Raw genomic sequence first — 12,531 nt, 5'->3', positions numbered from 1 at the left:
TTCAATACCCTGTGACAAAAGAAGCACCTTCCCTGAGAAATATGATGTAAACACATTCATGAGCTACTAATGCATCAATTAAATATCATTTTAAAGCTAAATAGTTCTCCTTGTTGCAGTTGCAAGGGACATGACTGTATGTGTTGGCCTCAGTCCAACCATAAATCATAAATCTGTTGGTATTTATAATGTAAAGTGTGGTTCTAGCACACACAGTATATATTTATGTATGTTTGAAAAGACACTCAAACGTACATTAAAGTATCGACAGCATGTAAAATTAAAGCATTCAATGTATGAACAGAGGGGCTATGTCCTTTTAGATTGATCAAATATTGAATTAACTGATTTATTTTATTTGCATTTACATCTGTGTTCTTTTCAGTGTGATTTCTGGTGCTGTATTCTAATTTTGAAGGATTTTCTAGGATGATTAAACAATGTACACATTGTTATTATTATTATGAATAATTATGTTTTTCAAAACATTTTCTCATTCATCAAGGCTGCATTTATTTTATCAAAATACAATAAAAACAGTAATATTGAGAAATATTATTACAATTAATTTTTTTTCTATTTTAACATATTTTATTTTAACTGACTTTTCAGCAGCCATTACTCCAGTTTTCAGTGTCACATGATTCTTCAGAAATCATTCTAATATGCTGATTTGGAGCTCAAGTCACATTTCGTATTATTATTAATGTTGAAAACAGTTGCTGCTTAATAATCTTGTGGATTATTTTTTTGGGGGGTGGGGTTAGATTTTTGGTAGATTTTCTACTCATTTTTTATGAGTAGAAAGAACATCATTATACATTTAATGCATCTTTGCTGAATATAAGTATTCAACATTTGTACAGTAGTGTGTACAACAGTATATTGAGACTAAAATTATTGTGACTGTGCATTTATCTATTAAATTTCTATATTGTTGAAGAGTGGTTAGGTTATGGTAGGGGTGGGCTTCAGAATATGTATATTTATAAATTGTATTGTAAATATATATTTAAAAAACAAAATATAAAGGATTCATAAAGATTTTTACAATTAAAATGCTGCGCATCTGTAAACACGTTCACATTTTAGATGCTGTCAATACATCCATATTGTACATTTCAGCCTACATCCAAAAATACAAAAATGTATGTGTAAACGCCATAAATATGGATTCTTATGATATCAGGCTGCCCAGTAATACTAGCACAGACTTCAAATGCAAGAGCTCTTGGGGCTGGTTAGTGTTTCTGAATCCATCCAATAAAAAGTCTACACATTAAAGGGGTCCTATTATGCTTTTTCACTTTTTCAACTTTAGTTAGCCTGTAATGTTGCTGTTTGAGCATAAAAAAGATCTGCAAAGTTACAAAGCTCAAAGTCCACTTCAAAATGAGATATTTTATTTAACAGAAATCACTTTTCAAAAACTACAACAAACGACTCGTTTGGACTACAACGCATATTTTCTGGGATTTGTGATATCACAAATATCGACAAATGGGACGAGACCTGGTTGAGCTGCACTAGAGAAGGCAACGAGTGTTATCACTATGTCGGAGACACGCTAGCTTTCCCAAGGCAGACGAACTTAGAGTGGTTACAATCATCGGGGTTTAAATCGCGCTCAAATTGATTTGATTTTGATGCAATATTTACACTGAAGCTCGCGGGCGGCTATGGTAAGGGGCCAAGTGCTGCCAATCACAACACACACTGGCCCAGCTAACCAATCACAGCACATTTTGTATTTCAGAAGGCGGGCCTTCATTCGATTCAGGAACTATTTGAGCTGTTCATGCCAGACTGGGGAGAGAGGTGTTGTAATAATGTAAAATATGTGAAAAATAATGTGTTTTTCGAACAACCTAGTATGAGAGCCTGTTCTAGTACACCCCCAAAACAAAATCAAAACTTTGTAAAAGAGCATAATAGGACCCCTTTAAACAATACCGTCTCAAGGGTCTGGGTTAAGATTCCTGAAAAGGTACGACTAAACATTTGCAATTAACACCAAAAAATGATTCAATAACCAGTGTACATGAATTTGCATTTTTCATATCTCAAAACGCTAAATCCACACATCTTATTTGTTTGTAGAGGAAACTACTTTTTTCAGCAATTCAAGAGTGATGCCCTTTGTGATGTAGAGCAGGTAGAGATGCTGATCTACTTGGATTTGAATGAGATGTTAAAAAAAAAATATTGATGTAAATGACATTTTCAACAAAAGCCACAAGTAGAAATGGTCTAAATAATCTGCAGAAAAAAACAAGTGATTGGCATATTTAGTAAAGAGCAAATGATTACAAAACTTAATTGCCTGTATCAGAAAAATAGATGGATATTAAATATAACTGAGTAATTGAGGCAGCTCATCAGTGAATGAATCAAAAGATGCGACACACTTGGGCTCAATTTGAATCTGTCTAATGATTTTGAGGAGAACAGGCAGGAGCGTGTTGTTCTCTCATTGTTCTTGCGAGCAGCTAGACAGCCAGTACAAGGCCTGCCTTGTCACATCCGTATCTTTAATCAAATGACACTTTCAAGGCTGGATTGGTAGGGTTGCCACTATTCCTTGTTTTCACTGTCAGCACCATATTCTGCTTCGGGTCAGCTCCTGGGCTCGTCTGGGTCACTCTTTTCATGCGAAATGGGGATGGTGAGCATTTCAATGAGCCCGTCATGATGGAATTATTCTCTGACTCTGTGAGTACGACCGCATTGTGACAGTAGCGCTTCAGTCCTTTGCGGAAATGGATGGTGAAGAGGCCATAAGTGATGGGATCCAGAATTGCATTAAAGAGTCCAAAAATAAACAGTATGTGAGTCAGTGAGTGAGAAACAGTCTCTTCTAAATCCTCAGGAAGGAACCAGTACCAGAGACCCAGCAAGTAGTACGGCGTCCAGCAAACTATGAAAGATGTCACTATGACTATGCTCATCTTCAAAGTCCTCATACGGGCCTTCGGGATGTTGCTGTTGGAACGTCGTAAGTGGACCTCCTTTGAAGATACTGTAAAAGCAAGAATTTTTTTTTATTTGCAGTAAAAATATAATTTTTACAAGTATTTTACTTCGTTACTGTACTGAAAGGGACAGTTTACCCACAAATGCAATTTGCTATTAATTCCTTAGTCTACATCCCTAATCCTACCCAATACCTAAACTTAACAACTACCTTACTAACTATTAATAAGCAGCAAATTAGGAATTCATTGAGGGAAAAATCATAGTTAAAAGTGAATAAGTGTGCCCTATTCTAAAGTGTTACCGGATTTTTCAACTGTAATTTATGACTTCTTATAATGAAAGTCCAACATAATTGGACCTCCCTGACTCTCTTACAGACAGAGGTGAGAGGTGTGGGAACCTGTAATTTACCAAACTCGCTGATTCAGATTTCTAGTTCAGATAGTAGTTGAAGTACCCTGAGATTTTATGTTAATATTTAATAACATGACATGCAAGTATGCAGGTAAGTGAGTGAAGTGATGTGTGGCCAAGTATGGTGACCCATACTCAGAATTTGTGCTCTGCTTTTAATCCATCCAAGTGCACACACACACACACTGTGAACACACACCCGGAGCAGTGGGTAGCCATATTGCTGTAGCGCCCAGGGAGCAGTTGGGGGTTCGGTGCCTTGCTCAAGGGTCTCACCTCAATTCACAATTCCTGCCGGACCTGAGACTCAAACCCACAACCTTTGGGTTACAAGTCAGACTCTCTAACCATTAGGCCATGACTGCCCCAAATAAATAGTTTTAATAATTTGAATAATTTTATTTTAAGCTACAAATTACGATACGATATAATGTTTATAATATTATAATATTTATGCCTTAAATTCTTAACTTTCAGTCATTTTTTTCATTTTAAACATTTTAATATTAGTAATCAAAACATGACATTTCTAAAGCTTCATATTTTGAACTCATTTATTCATATGGTGATAGGACTCATTGATACAGTATGTGACTGTGACGAGTGGGGGTGGGGCCGAGAGCCGTGGGAACGGAGCGAGGCTGGTGGAGTAATTGATAATGAGCGACACCTGCACCACTCACCGGTCTCGAGTCCCGGGAGAGAAAATCCAGGCCTGGTCCTCTCTCGTCCAACACTGTCGTCACTCCTCCTTTTATCCTTCTGGAGCTCCTCCGTGGGACTCGAGACCGGTGAGTGGCGCAGGTGTCGCGCATTAGCATTTCCTCCACCGGCCTCACTCCATTCTCACGGCTCTCGGCCCCACCCCTCTCGTCACAGTAACATTAGCCTCCTTTCATGTCAAATGCCACCTACTGTTTCCTTTGGTCATCCTTCGAGAGATCTCCACCAAAATCCTTGTGTAGCAGCAGATCATGATGGCCAGAGGTATCAGGAAGAGGCAAATGAAAGTAAACATATTGTAGATGGTCTCCTGCCAGTGTTTGACAAAGCTCCCTCGAGTGGTGCACTGAGTGAAATTGGCTGGCACCGTGATAGTCACATTGTGAAACAAGAACATCTGTTGGGGAATTCAGCAGGTCAGCAGTTTACAGTCACAGCTACTTTTTTTTAATACCATTGAATACCTTCAAAATGCCTAATATAAACAAACCTTTAAATAGTTCAGCCAAAAATGAAAATTCACTTTATATTTATTCACCATGAGGCCTTTAAAGATGTAGATGAGTTTGTTTCTTTATTGGATCAGATTAATAATGACAATAATGACTACTTGTTTTGTTTTTTTGGCCTTTTCTGCCCTGAACTGTAAGTGACTGTTAAATGCTAAATGTTATACACATCTACAGCCAACTAATCAAGTGAACAATGTCAGCTGTGCAAATTAGATGTGGCGTATATCCCCTTGCGCAAAAGGCCCAGTGTTCCCAGGATCAGTCTTTTGCAGGACATTTCATAAATATTATGATGCCAGACTAAATATGATAAGTATGACAAGGAGATTCCCAAATGACAAATAAAGATTGACAGAGCCAACATTGACATACAGGCTGAAGCCATCTGTCTGTTTATGCCTCAGATATGATTTACAAAAGCAAATGCATAAACAAATGACAACAAAATATCTGCTATAACCCATCGTGACCTTGTATCCTCTACCATAACTGTCTGAAATGACCTCATTTAAACACAATCTGCTATGTCATTACAATGTATTATACTGTGGAGTTCTGGTGCTTGTAATATACCCTTATTCTTTTACCTAGCTGACCTGTCATCAGCCTCCTCTAAACTTGGAAGCACACTGATTTTAAATGCTCTACTTCATCAGGAGGAGCAAATAAAGAGGTCTCTGCATTTATTACTTCAACTGCAGAGTGTTGTAAAAATGTGCACACCTCCTCTGATTGAGAATCAACACTTTATTAACACTCATTCCAGCAATTCTTGCTGCTTTCATCTTTCTCATTTCACATTTTGTTACTGATGATCATAGTGCGTTTTCTCCTATATTGGGTTTGAGGGTCATTTGAGGCTAATTTAAGAAAACATGTAAAATGTAAAAACATCTGATTGACTTCCAACAGCATAATTTATCTTTTTGTGTGTGTGTAATTTTGAGTAATGTGTCTCGGTAAGCGCCAGTCATTATGTTAAATGGTGAAATTAAAGGGCTGATGAGAGGGTGTACTGTAATTGCTGAGCTAATCTAACGTCTATGAATTTTACAACACTTTCTAGCTCTGATTCTAATTTTACAACAGGTCTAGGGAGAATACTGAAACGAAATAAGTTACTGATTTAAAACATGGTTTTCAATATGATCTTGAAGACAATCTGGCAAGAGAAAAAATTTTAATACGTTAAAGGGATACTTTACCAAAAATTTTTAATTCTGTCATCATTTACCCACCCTGATATCATTACAAAGATGGGTAACACTTTATTTCGATAGTCCACTTTAGACATTCTATTAACAGTAAGTAACTTTGCAACTACATGTCAACTAGCAGTTAGTAGAGTATTAGTAGACTGTCTGCTTAATATCTTCTAACACTTTCTTTGTCAACTTATTCTGCTAACCCTAAACCTACCCAAACAGTCTACTCTGAGAGTTATTTGACATGTAGTTGCAAATTAATGAGAATTAGTTGACATGTACTTGACATGTAGTTACAAAGTTACTTATAGTTAGTAGAATGTCTAAAGTGGACTATCGAAATAAAGTGTAACCCAAAGCTGTAATGACTTTCTTCTTCCGTGAGACACAAAATGAGACATACAGAATGTTCATGCCGCTTTTTCCATACATAAGTTACATTTACATTTATTCATTTGGCAGATGCTTTATCCAAACCGACTTACAGTTGAGGAATACAAGCGATTCAACATAGGATTGTAATAAACACGAGAATGGATAGCAGAAGTGCAGGAGAAATAGCTTGTAGTAGGAGATGTGAGGGGATGGGGTCTAGAATATGTGATCTGAGCTGATCAAGTTCCAAAAATGACAAGAAATATAACCATAAAATAGAAGTAGCAGTGCCATAGCTGTCCATGCAATGATATATGGTACCTTTTTGTAAGGGACACTAAAGCCCGGTTCACACCAAGAACGATAACTATAAAGATAACGATATTAGCGTCCACACTAGCGAACGATATCGTCTGTTTATTTTAAGCGCACATGCGTCTGCCTCTTTAAATTCTTGAGCTCGTTACGTTCTTTAAAAAGTGATCACAACAATATCGTTCCTCTGTATCGTTATCGTTGTAGTTGTGGTGTGAACTATGCTATTCTTTAATATTGAGAACGATTTTTAGAACTACATCTTTATTGTTATCGTGCTTGGTGTGAACAGGCCTTAAGGGTTCCCACCTCCATGGCTTTCATGTCTTTTATGATGATATCAGTATATGTGCATATTCAAATTCGGTGCATTGTGATGTATGTATGGTATGGCATCAGTGACAAAATATGGTTTGAAATGCCATATTATGTAAATGAGATAAATAAGATGAGATGGAAGGAAGATTGTCAGCAGTGATACATTATAATGCATGATTGCACACATGCATTGTAAAGAAAAGGGCATTCTGTTAAATAACTTCTTTTGTAAATTAAACTGGTTTGGAAAGACATGAGGAGAGTAAATGATGACTAGATTTTAATTTTGGGTGAACTATCCATTTTAAAAACTGTATAGCACACTTGTGAAATACATTTTCCACTTAGAGTGAATTAATTTGTGGTTTAAAATTACATTAAATATGAAAATATGAATATTTCAAGTCTAAGCTCAAGTAGGCAAGTCGGTAAACCTCCTGTCGTTTTAATTTTGATCTCTGTACTTGATTCAGGGTGTTACGCCAGTCCCTGGGGAATTCAAGTAATGCAGTATACAGAGATAAGACACAATGAAAAACAAGAAAAAATCACTCAAACAGCTCCTCACCTGAGGGACAGAGAGAACAACACTCATCACCCAGGCCACGCTCAGCATTATTTTGTTCTTCTTCTTAGCCTTATTGATGGCCAGAGGGTTGAGAATGGCTGACTGCCTGTCCAGGCTTATGACCACAGTCACGAAGGCACAGGAGTACATTGCCACAAGCTTCAGAAACATTAGCAATCTGCAAGCCAGATCCCCTGCCAACCACTGAACTGTGATGTTCCAAGCCGCATCCACTGGCATCACGATGAAAGTCACCAGCAGGTCAGCAACAGTGAGGTTTATGATTAAAATTCTTACATGGGATTTGCGCTTGTTGTTGGTGCTGGCAGCCCACAACACAGAGAGGTTGCACACAGCTGACACTGCGCAAAGAGTGAAGGTAATTATCACCCTCACTTTTGCTGCCATGGAAAAGGTGGGCAGCTGCAATGCCGCTTCACCTGTGCTATTGTTACACGTGGGCAAGGTATAGTCACAGCTACCGTTCAGAGTATCTGCAGTCAGCTGGTGAAACATGATGTTCTCAGATGTTGGAGAGCTGTCATTCATCACTGAAGAGCGAAAGCGTGTGATTGCTGCATTCGCTCGGCTACCTGCTGCACAATGAGGCTCACAGACGATTCATCATGATTCGGGGGAGGAGACACTGATAGTACCTGGGGAAGCTCCTTTATTTGATAGTACTATAGTTGGATCTAAAAAAAAAAAATTCAAACTGGTAATCAAGTGTTTGTAGGACAGTCTGATGCATTTCACAATTACAAAAAATGTTTATGAATGAAAACAAATGTATCATCATAAAGCAAGTTTGATACTGATTACTCTTCTTTATTATATTTAAATGCATTGCTAAAACACTGTATTTTCATGTAATGTACACTGGAAAAAAAAAATTCTAAGTTAATTAAAACAAAGATTAGGCTAGTTGAGCACGTTTTACAAGAAAATTCAATTTCAGTTTTTCTACTTCAGAATTTTACACTTAAATTGATGTGTTGCTGGTCTTTTCTTTGTTATTGTAAAAAAATTTGCATTTCACAATTACAAAAAATGTTTATGAATGAAAACAAATGTATCATCATAAAGCAAGTTTGATACTGATTACTCTTCTTTATTATATTTAAATGCATTGCTAAAACACTGTATTTTCATGTAATGTACACTGGAAAAAAAAAAATTCTAAGTTAATTAAAACAAAGATTAGGCTAGTTGAGCACGTTTTACAAGAAAATTCAATTTCAGTTTTTCTACTTCAGAATTTTACACTTAAATTGATGTGTTGCTGGTCTTTTCTTTGTTATTGTAAAAAAATAAAAATAGTTTCTTCTACACCCTATCTGCTTGCTTTAGAATATGCAATTAAAGTTTAAAACGAGTTAATTTACTCAGTCAACAGTCGCCTGTGTATTTTAATGTATTTGATTAAAATAATTTTCAGACTTACCTGATACACTTCTCCCGGAATGATCGCTTAGAGCATTAGAAGAAGTCCAATGACCTTGAAATAAGTAGTTGTTTCATCCATTATTTCTAAAATCCGATTTTAAATAGTTCTTCTCAAACACTTGACCAGACCGATGAGTAGTCTGTCATCCAGCTAGACACCTGTTCGCAAGGTGACATTCTTCTTGGTGAGAAGTTCAGTCTGATTTGTAACTAAAAAGGCACCAATCTCTACATTTTCAGAGAAATTACAGTTGAATTGAACGAAAATAGTCTGTAGAGAGCAAGTTTCAAAAATACTAATCAGTTTGTATTTTCGATAGCATCCTCAGTTGGTGCTTTCTATTCCAGTTGGAGAGTGAAGTGTGTCTGCTTCACTCTGGCGCAGCGCGCATCCACGGACTTTCCACCTCTCAATTCCCTCGCGCGTCACTTGACAACGCCCGCGCCCACTCGCCGCGCGTGACGATCTGAACGGTCATCATGTAGGTCAATTGTGTTGCCGCGATCCATGTTTTGCATTCAGTAATTTCATCTAAGGCGGAGGGTGAATTACTGGGGTGGGAGGGGGAGGGTTTCTCTGGGGATTTGAATCCTCCACCCCGAAGGAAAAAAATAAAAGTTATTATACTGAAGAGTTTTAAATATGCATACTTTTTTCATTGGCATTTCAAACATAATTTTAGTAAACACAAAGAGTAGATTACAAATTGGATAGCATATATTCAAGCTGTTCAAAAACATGTTCACAAATTTAAAGGGGTCATATGATGCTTTTTTAAAGATCATTATTTTGTGTATTTGGTGTAATAGAATATGTTGACATGCTTTAATGTTCAAAAAACACATTATTTTTCAAATACTGTACATTATTGTAGGTCCTCTATGCCCCGCCTCTCTCAAACGCTTTGTTTTCTACAAAGTCCCTCCTTCCGACAAGCACAGTCTGCTCTGATTGGCCAGCTGACCCAGTGCATTGTGATTGGCCGAACACCGCAAGCACTGGAAATGTAACCCCCCTTACCATAATCAAATATCTCTTTGGTTTTGAGACTTTAGTCTTTGCAACTTCAGAGATCTTATCTATGCACAATCAGCTTGTAACACTCCAAAGAGAAAGGAAAACTTGAAATCGCATCATATGACCCCTTTAACTCAAGATCACCTGGGAAGGTTACTATAGCAACAGTACGCGGTTCTAGGTTCTCCTAAATAGTTACCGTCGTTGTTTTAAAGGTGTTTTCAATGTCTTTAAAATAGTTGACGTTTAGCAAATCTACCTCAAGAAGCTTGTGTAAAATCAACCTCAAGAAATTACCTACAGAAAATCCTTTAAAAAGTTAATTCTCCTGAAAGTCAGACTGGTTTGTTTTCGGCCATTTTCTGTGATGCCGCAGCCCTCCTAAACGCAAATACAAATGTATAAATTAAACAATATTTCATGATAATTCATGACTTTTTCTTCAGTTTAGCCTACATAAAACGTTTAATGCAATCCAAATAGTACAAAGGTCTTCAAAGCAATTTTCTTTTTAATAAAAAATGATAATAGTTCAAACTATTTGTTTTATGAAACTGTTTATCCCACTTTACCTGATCACATTTGCTGAGCTCACCCTATCTGTGTGACCAGTCATTTGTTCAGATTTGTTTAGCATTGACAAGAATTTGCTTGGAAGGTGGTTTGTGGTTCAGGATAGATTTAATGCCAATTTATTTAGCATTCCACAGGCACATCCTTCAAATATATATATATATATATATATATATTCAGTCGAAATTTTATCATAGTGGGATTAGGCTAACGTTCCTATAGTCTTAACAACACTACTACATGGTATCAGTCAAAGCTGTGGAGACATTGGTATTGCTGTATTTTGTAACTCTTTATAGTGTGTGGTAGATGCTATGGGTTGTATATGTTGTCCTATTGTCTTTTTGTTTTGTTTTTTTATTTTAGACCTTGAGTCTGTAATAAAAGTTTGAAAGTATATACTTTATATAAAATAGAAAGACCAGTTTCACTTACCATGCTGAAAAATAGTTTATGACCCTATGTAAAACAACCTGAGACCACCAGCTGGCCTTTAAGAACGTACTTGAATGGTTTAACAAACATGTAATAAATTGTATTTATGTTAATTTAAATAATCTATTTGTATTTCAACTGAGCTGATTACTTAATTATTGTGTAATTGAATACATTTTATTTAATTGATTCAGTCGAAATTTTATCATAGTGGGATTAGGCTAACGTTCCTATAGTCTGAAAGTAAATGATTTAATAATGTTTTTTTTCTTTGACCATATGGGACGATTTGTAGCTCTTTTTCATAATTATAACTCTTTAATTAATTGTATAACCGTATTTTAATTATAATTTACTAACTGAGGCGTGATGTGGGCTTTGCATTGCACTTCACTATTATGATGAAGCCCCAAGCAGGTCTCAACACTGGCACCCAGAATAATCACCACAATTGATTATGCAATGAGTACGGCATGCTCTTCTTATTCAAATATATCTCCTAAGCATTAGCATGACAGTAATTGATTTCACTGAGGCTTTGTATTAAAGAGAAGGTGTCAGCACTGCTGCTGCAAGGGAAATTAATTTCATAGTGACCTTAAGGTCTCTCCTACCCATCCAGACCTGGAGACAGGAGAGGGTGCTGTGGCAGAAGTCAAGCTCAATTCAGCTTCAGAGGGTGTTGCAGACAGATCAGAGCTCCGGCCTGAGTTGGCCCCATTTCCCTGCTACAGGGAACTGAGCTGTCTGGCACATCAACACTGCAACAAATACGGCTCTCCTCTGTCTCCTCTCATTAAATCTTGCCATATATAAACAAACACACAACCCCTCCTTCCCAAACACACTCAGGTATAGACATCCTGTCACTGGGGATAACTTATTAAACCTTCTCCACAGATATAATATGCACCGCAAACTTGCTTAGAGAGCAATTGCATCCAGCAGAGAATTTGAATGACAGACTTTTGAACTGCCGTCTTCTGGTAGAATATTGAAAGATTACCTGCAATAAAAATGGGTGCTTTTGTAAACTGGAAATATTGCATAGGTACTAGCCTTCTTTCTGATTCTTATTCCTATACAGTATAATGCTCCTCTTGCCCTCATTCAGAGAGGGCCGAGAAAGTTGATTTCCAGAAATCTCATAAAAGAAAATTCACCCTTACAGCAATAAAGAGAAGCATACATTGAAATGAATATTACTTCCCTTCACATTTCTATTGGGTATAGAGACTGCCCCAAGAGATCTACACACTATTTTGGTCTGTTCAAATAGAAAACTTAATCAATCTGTACATTGTTAATAAAGTACAAAAGAGTCAAGGCAATATTACAATGATCCATTTTCGCATAGAGTAGGAACCTATAAGCAGCCTATATACAGGTGCAACTCAATAAATTAGAATGTCGTGGAAAAGTTCATTTATTTCAGTAATTCAACTCAAATTGTGAAACTTGTGTATTAAATAAATTCAATGCACACAGACTGAAGTAGTTTAAGTCTTTGGTTCTTTTAATTGTGATGATTTTGGCTCACATTTAACAAAAACCTCAACAAATTAGAATATGGTGACATGCCAATCAGCTAATCAACTCAAAACACCTGCAAAGGTTTCCTGAGCCTTCAAAATGGTCTCTCAGTTTGGTTCA

General features: G+C 36.7%; 1 protein-coding gene across 1 annotated transcript; it reads right to left on the bottom strand.

Annotated features, from left to right (window-relative positions):
• Positions 1–2,531: 2,531 nt before the first annotated feature.
• On the bottom strand, positions 2,532–7,955 carry gnrhr4 (gonadotropin releasing hormone receptor 4). Its single transcript, XM_016261499.1, has 3 exons — positions 7,407–7,955; positions 4,306–4,510; positions 2,532–3,019 (listed from the first exon to the last, which is right to left on the bottom strand). The coding sequence occupies exons 1-3, from the start codon at positions 7,953–7,955 to the stop codon at positions 2,532–2,534; spliced, it is 1,242 nt and encodes a 413-aa protein (XP_016116985.1).
• Positions 7,956–12,531: the final 4,576 nt, after the last annotated feature.

This window comes from Sinocyclocheilus grahami, unplaced genomic scaffold (genome assembly GCF_001515645.1).
Source record: "Sinocyclocheilus grahami isolate Dianchi unplaced genomic scaffold, SAMN03320097.WGS_v1.1 scaffold2460.1, whole genome shotgun sequence".
Lineage (NCBI taxonomy): Eukaryota > Metazoa > Chordata > Actinopteri > Cypriniformes > Cyprinidae > Sinocyclocheilus > Sinocyclocheilus grahami.
This window is presented reverse-complemented; position numbering and strand designations above follow the sequence as displayed.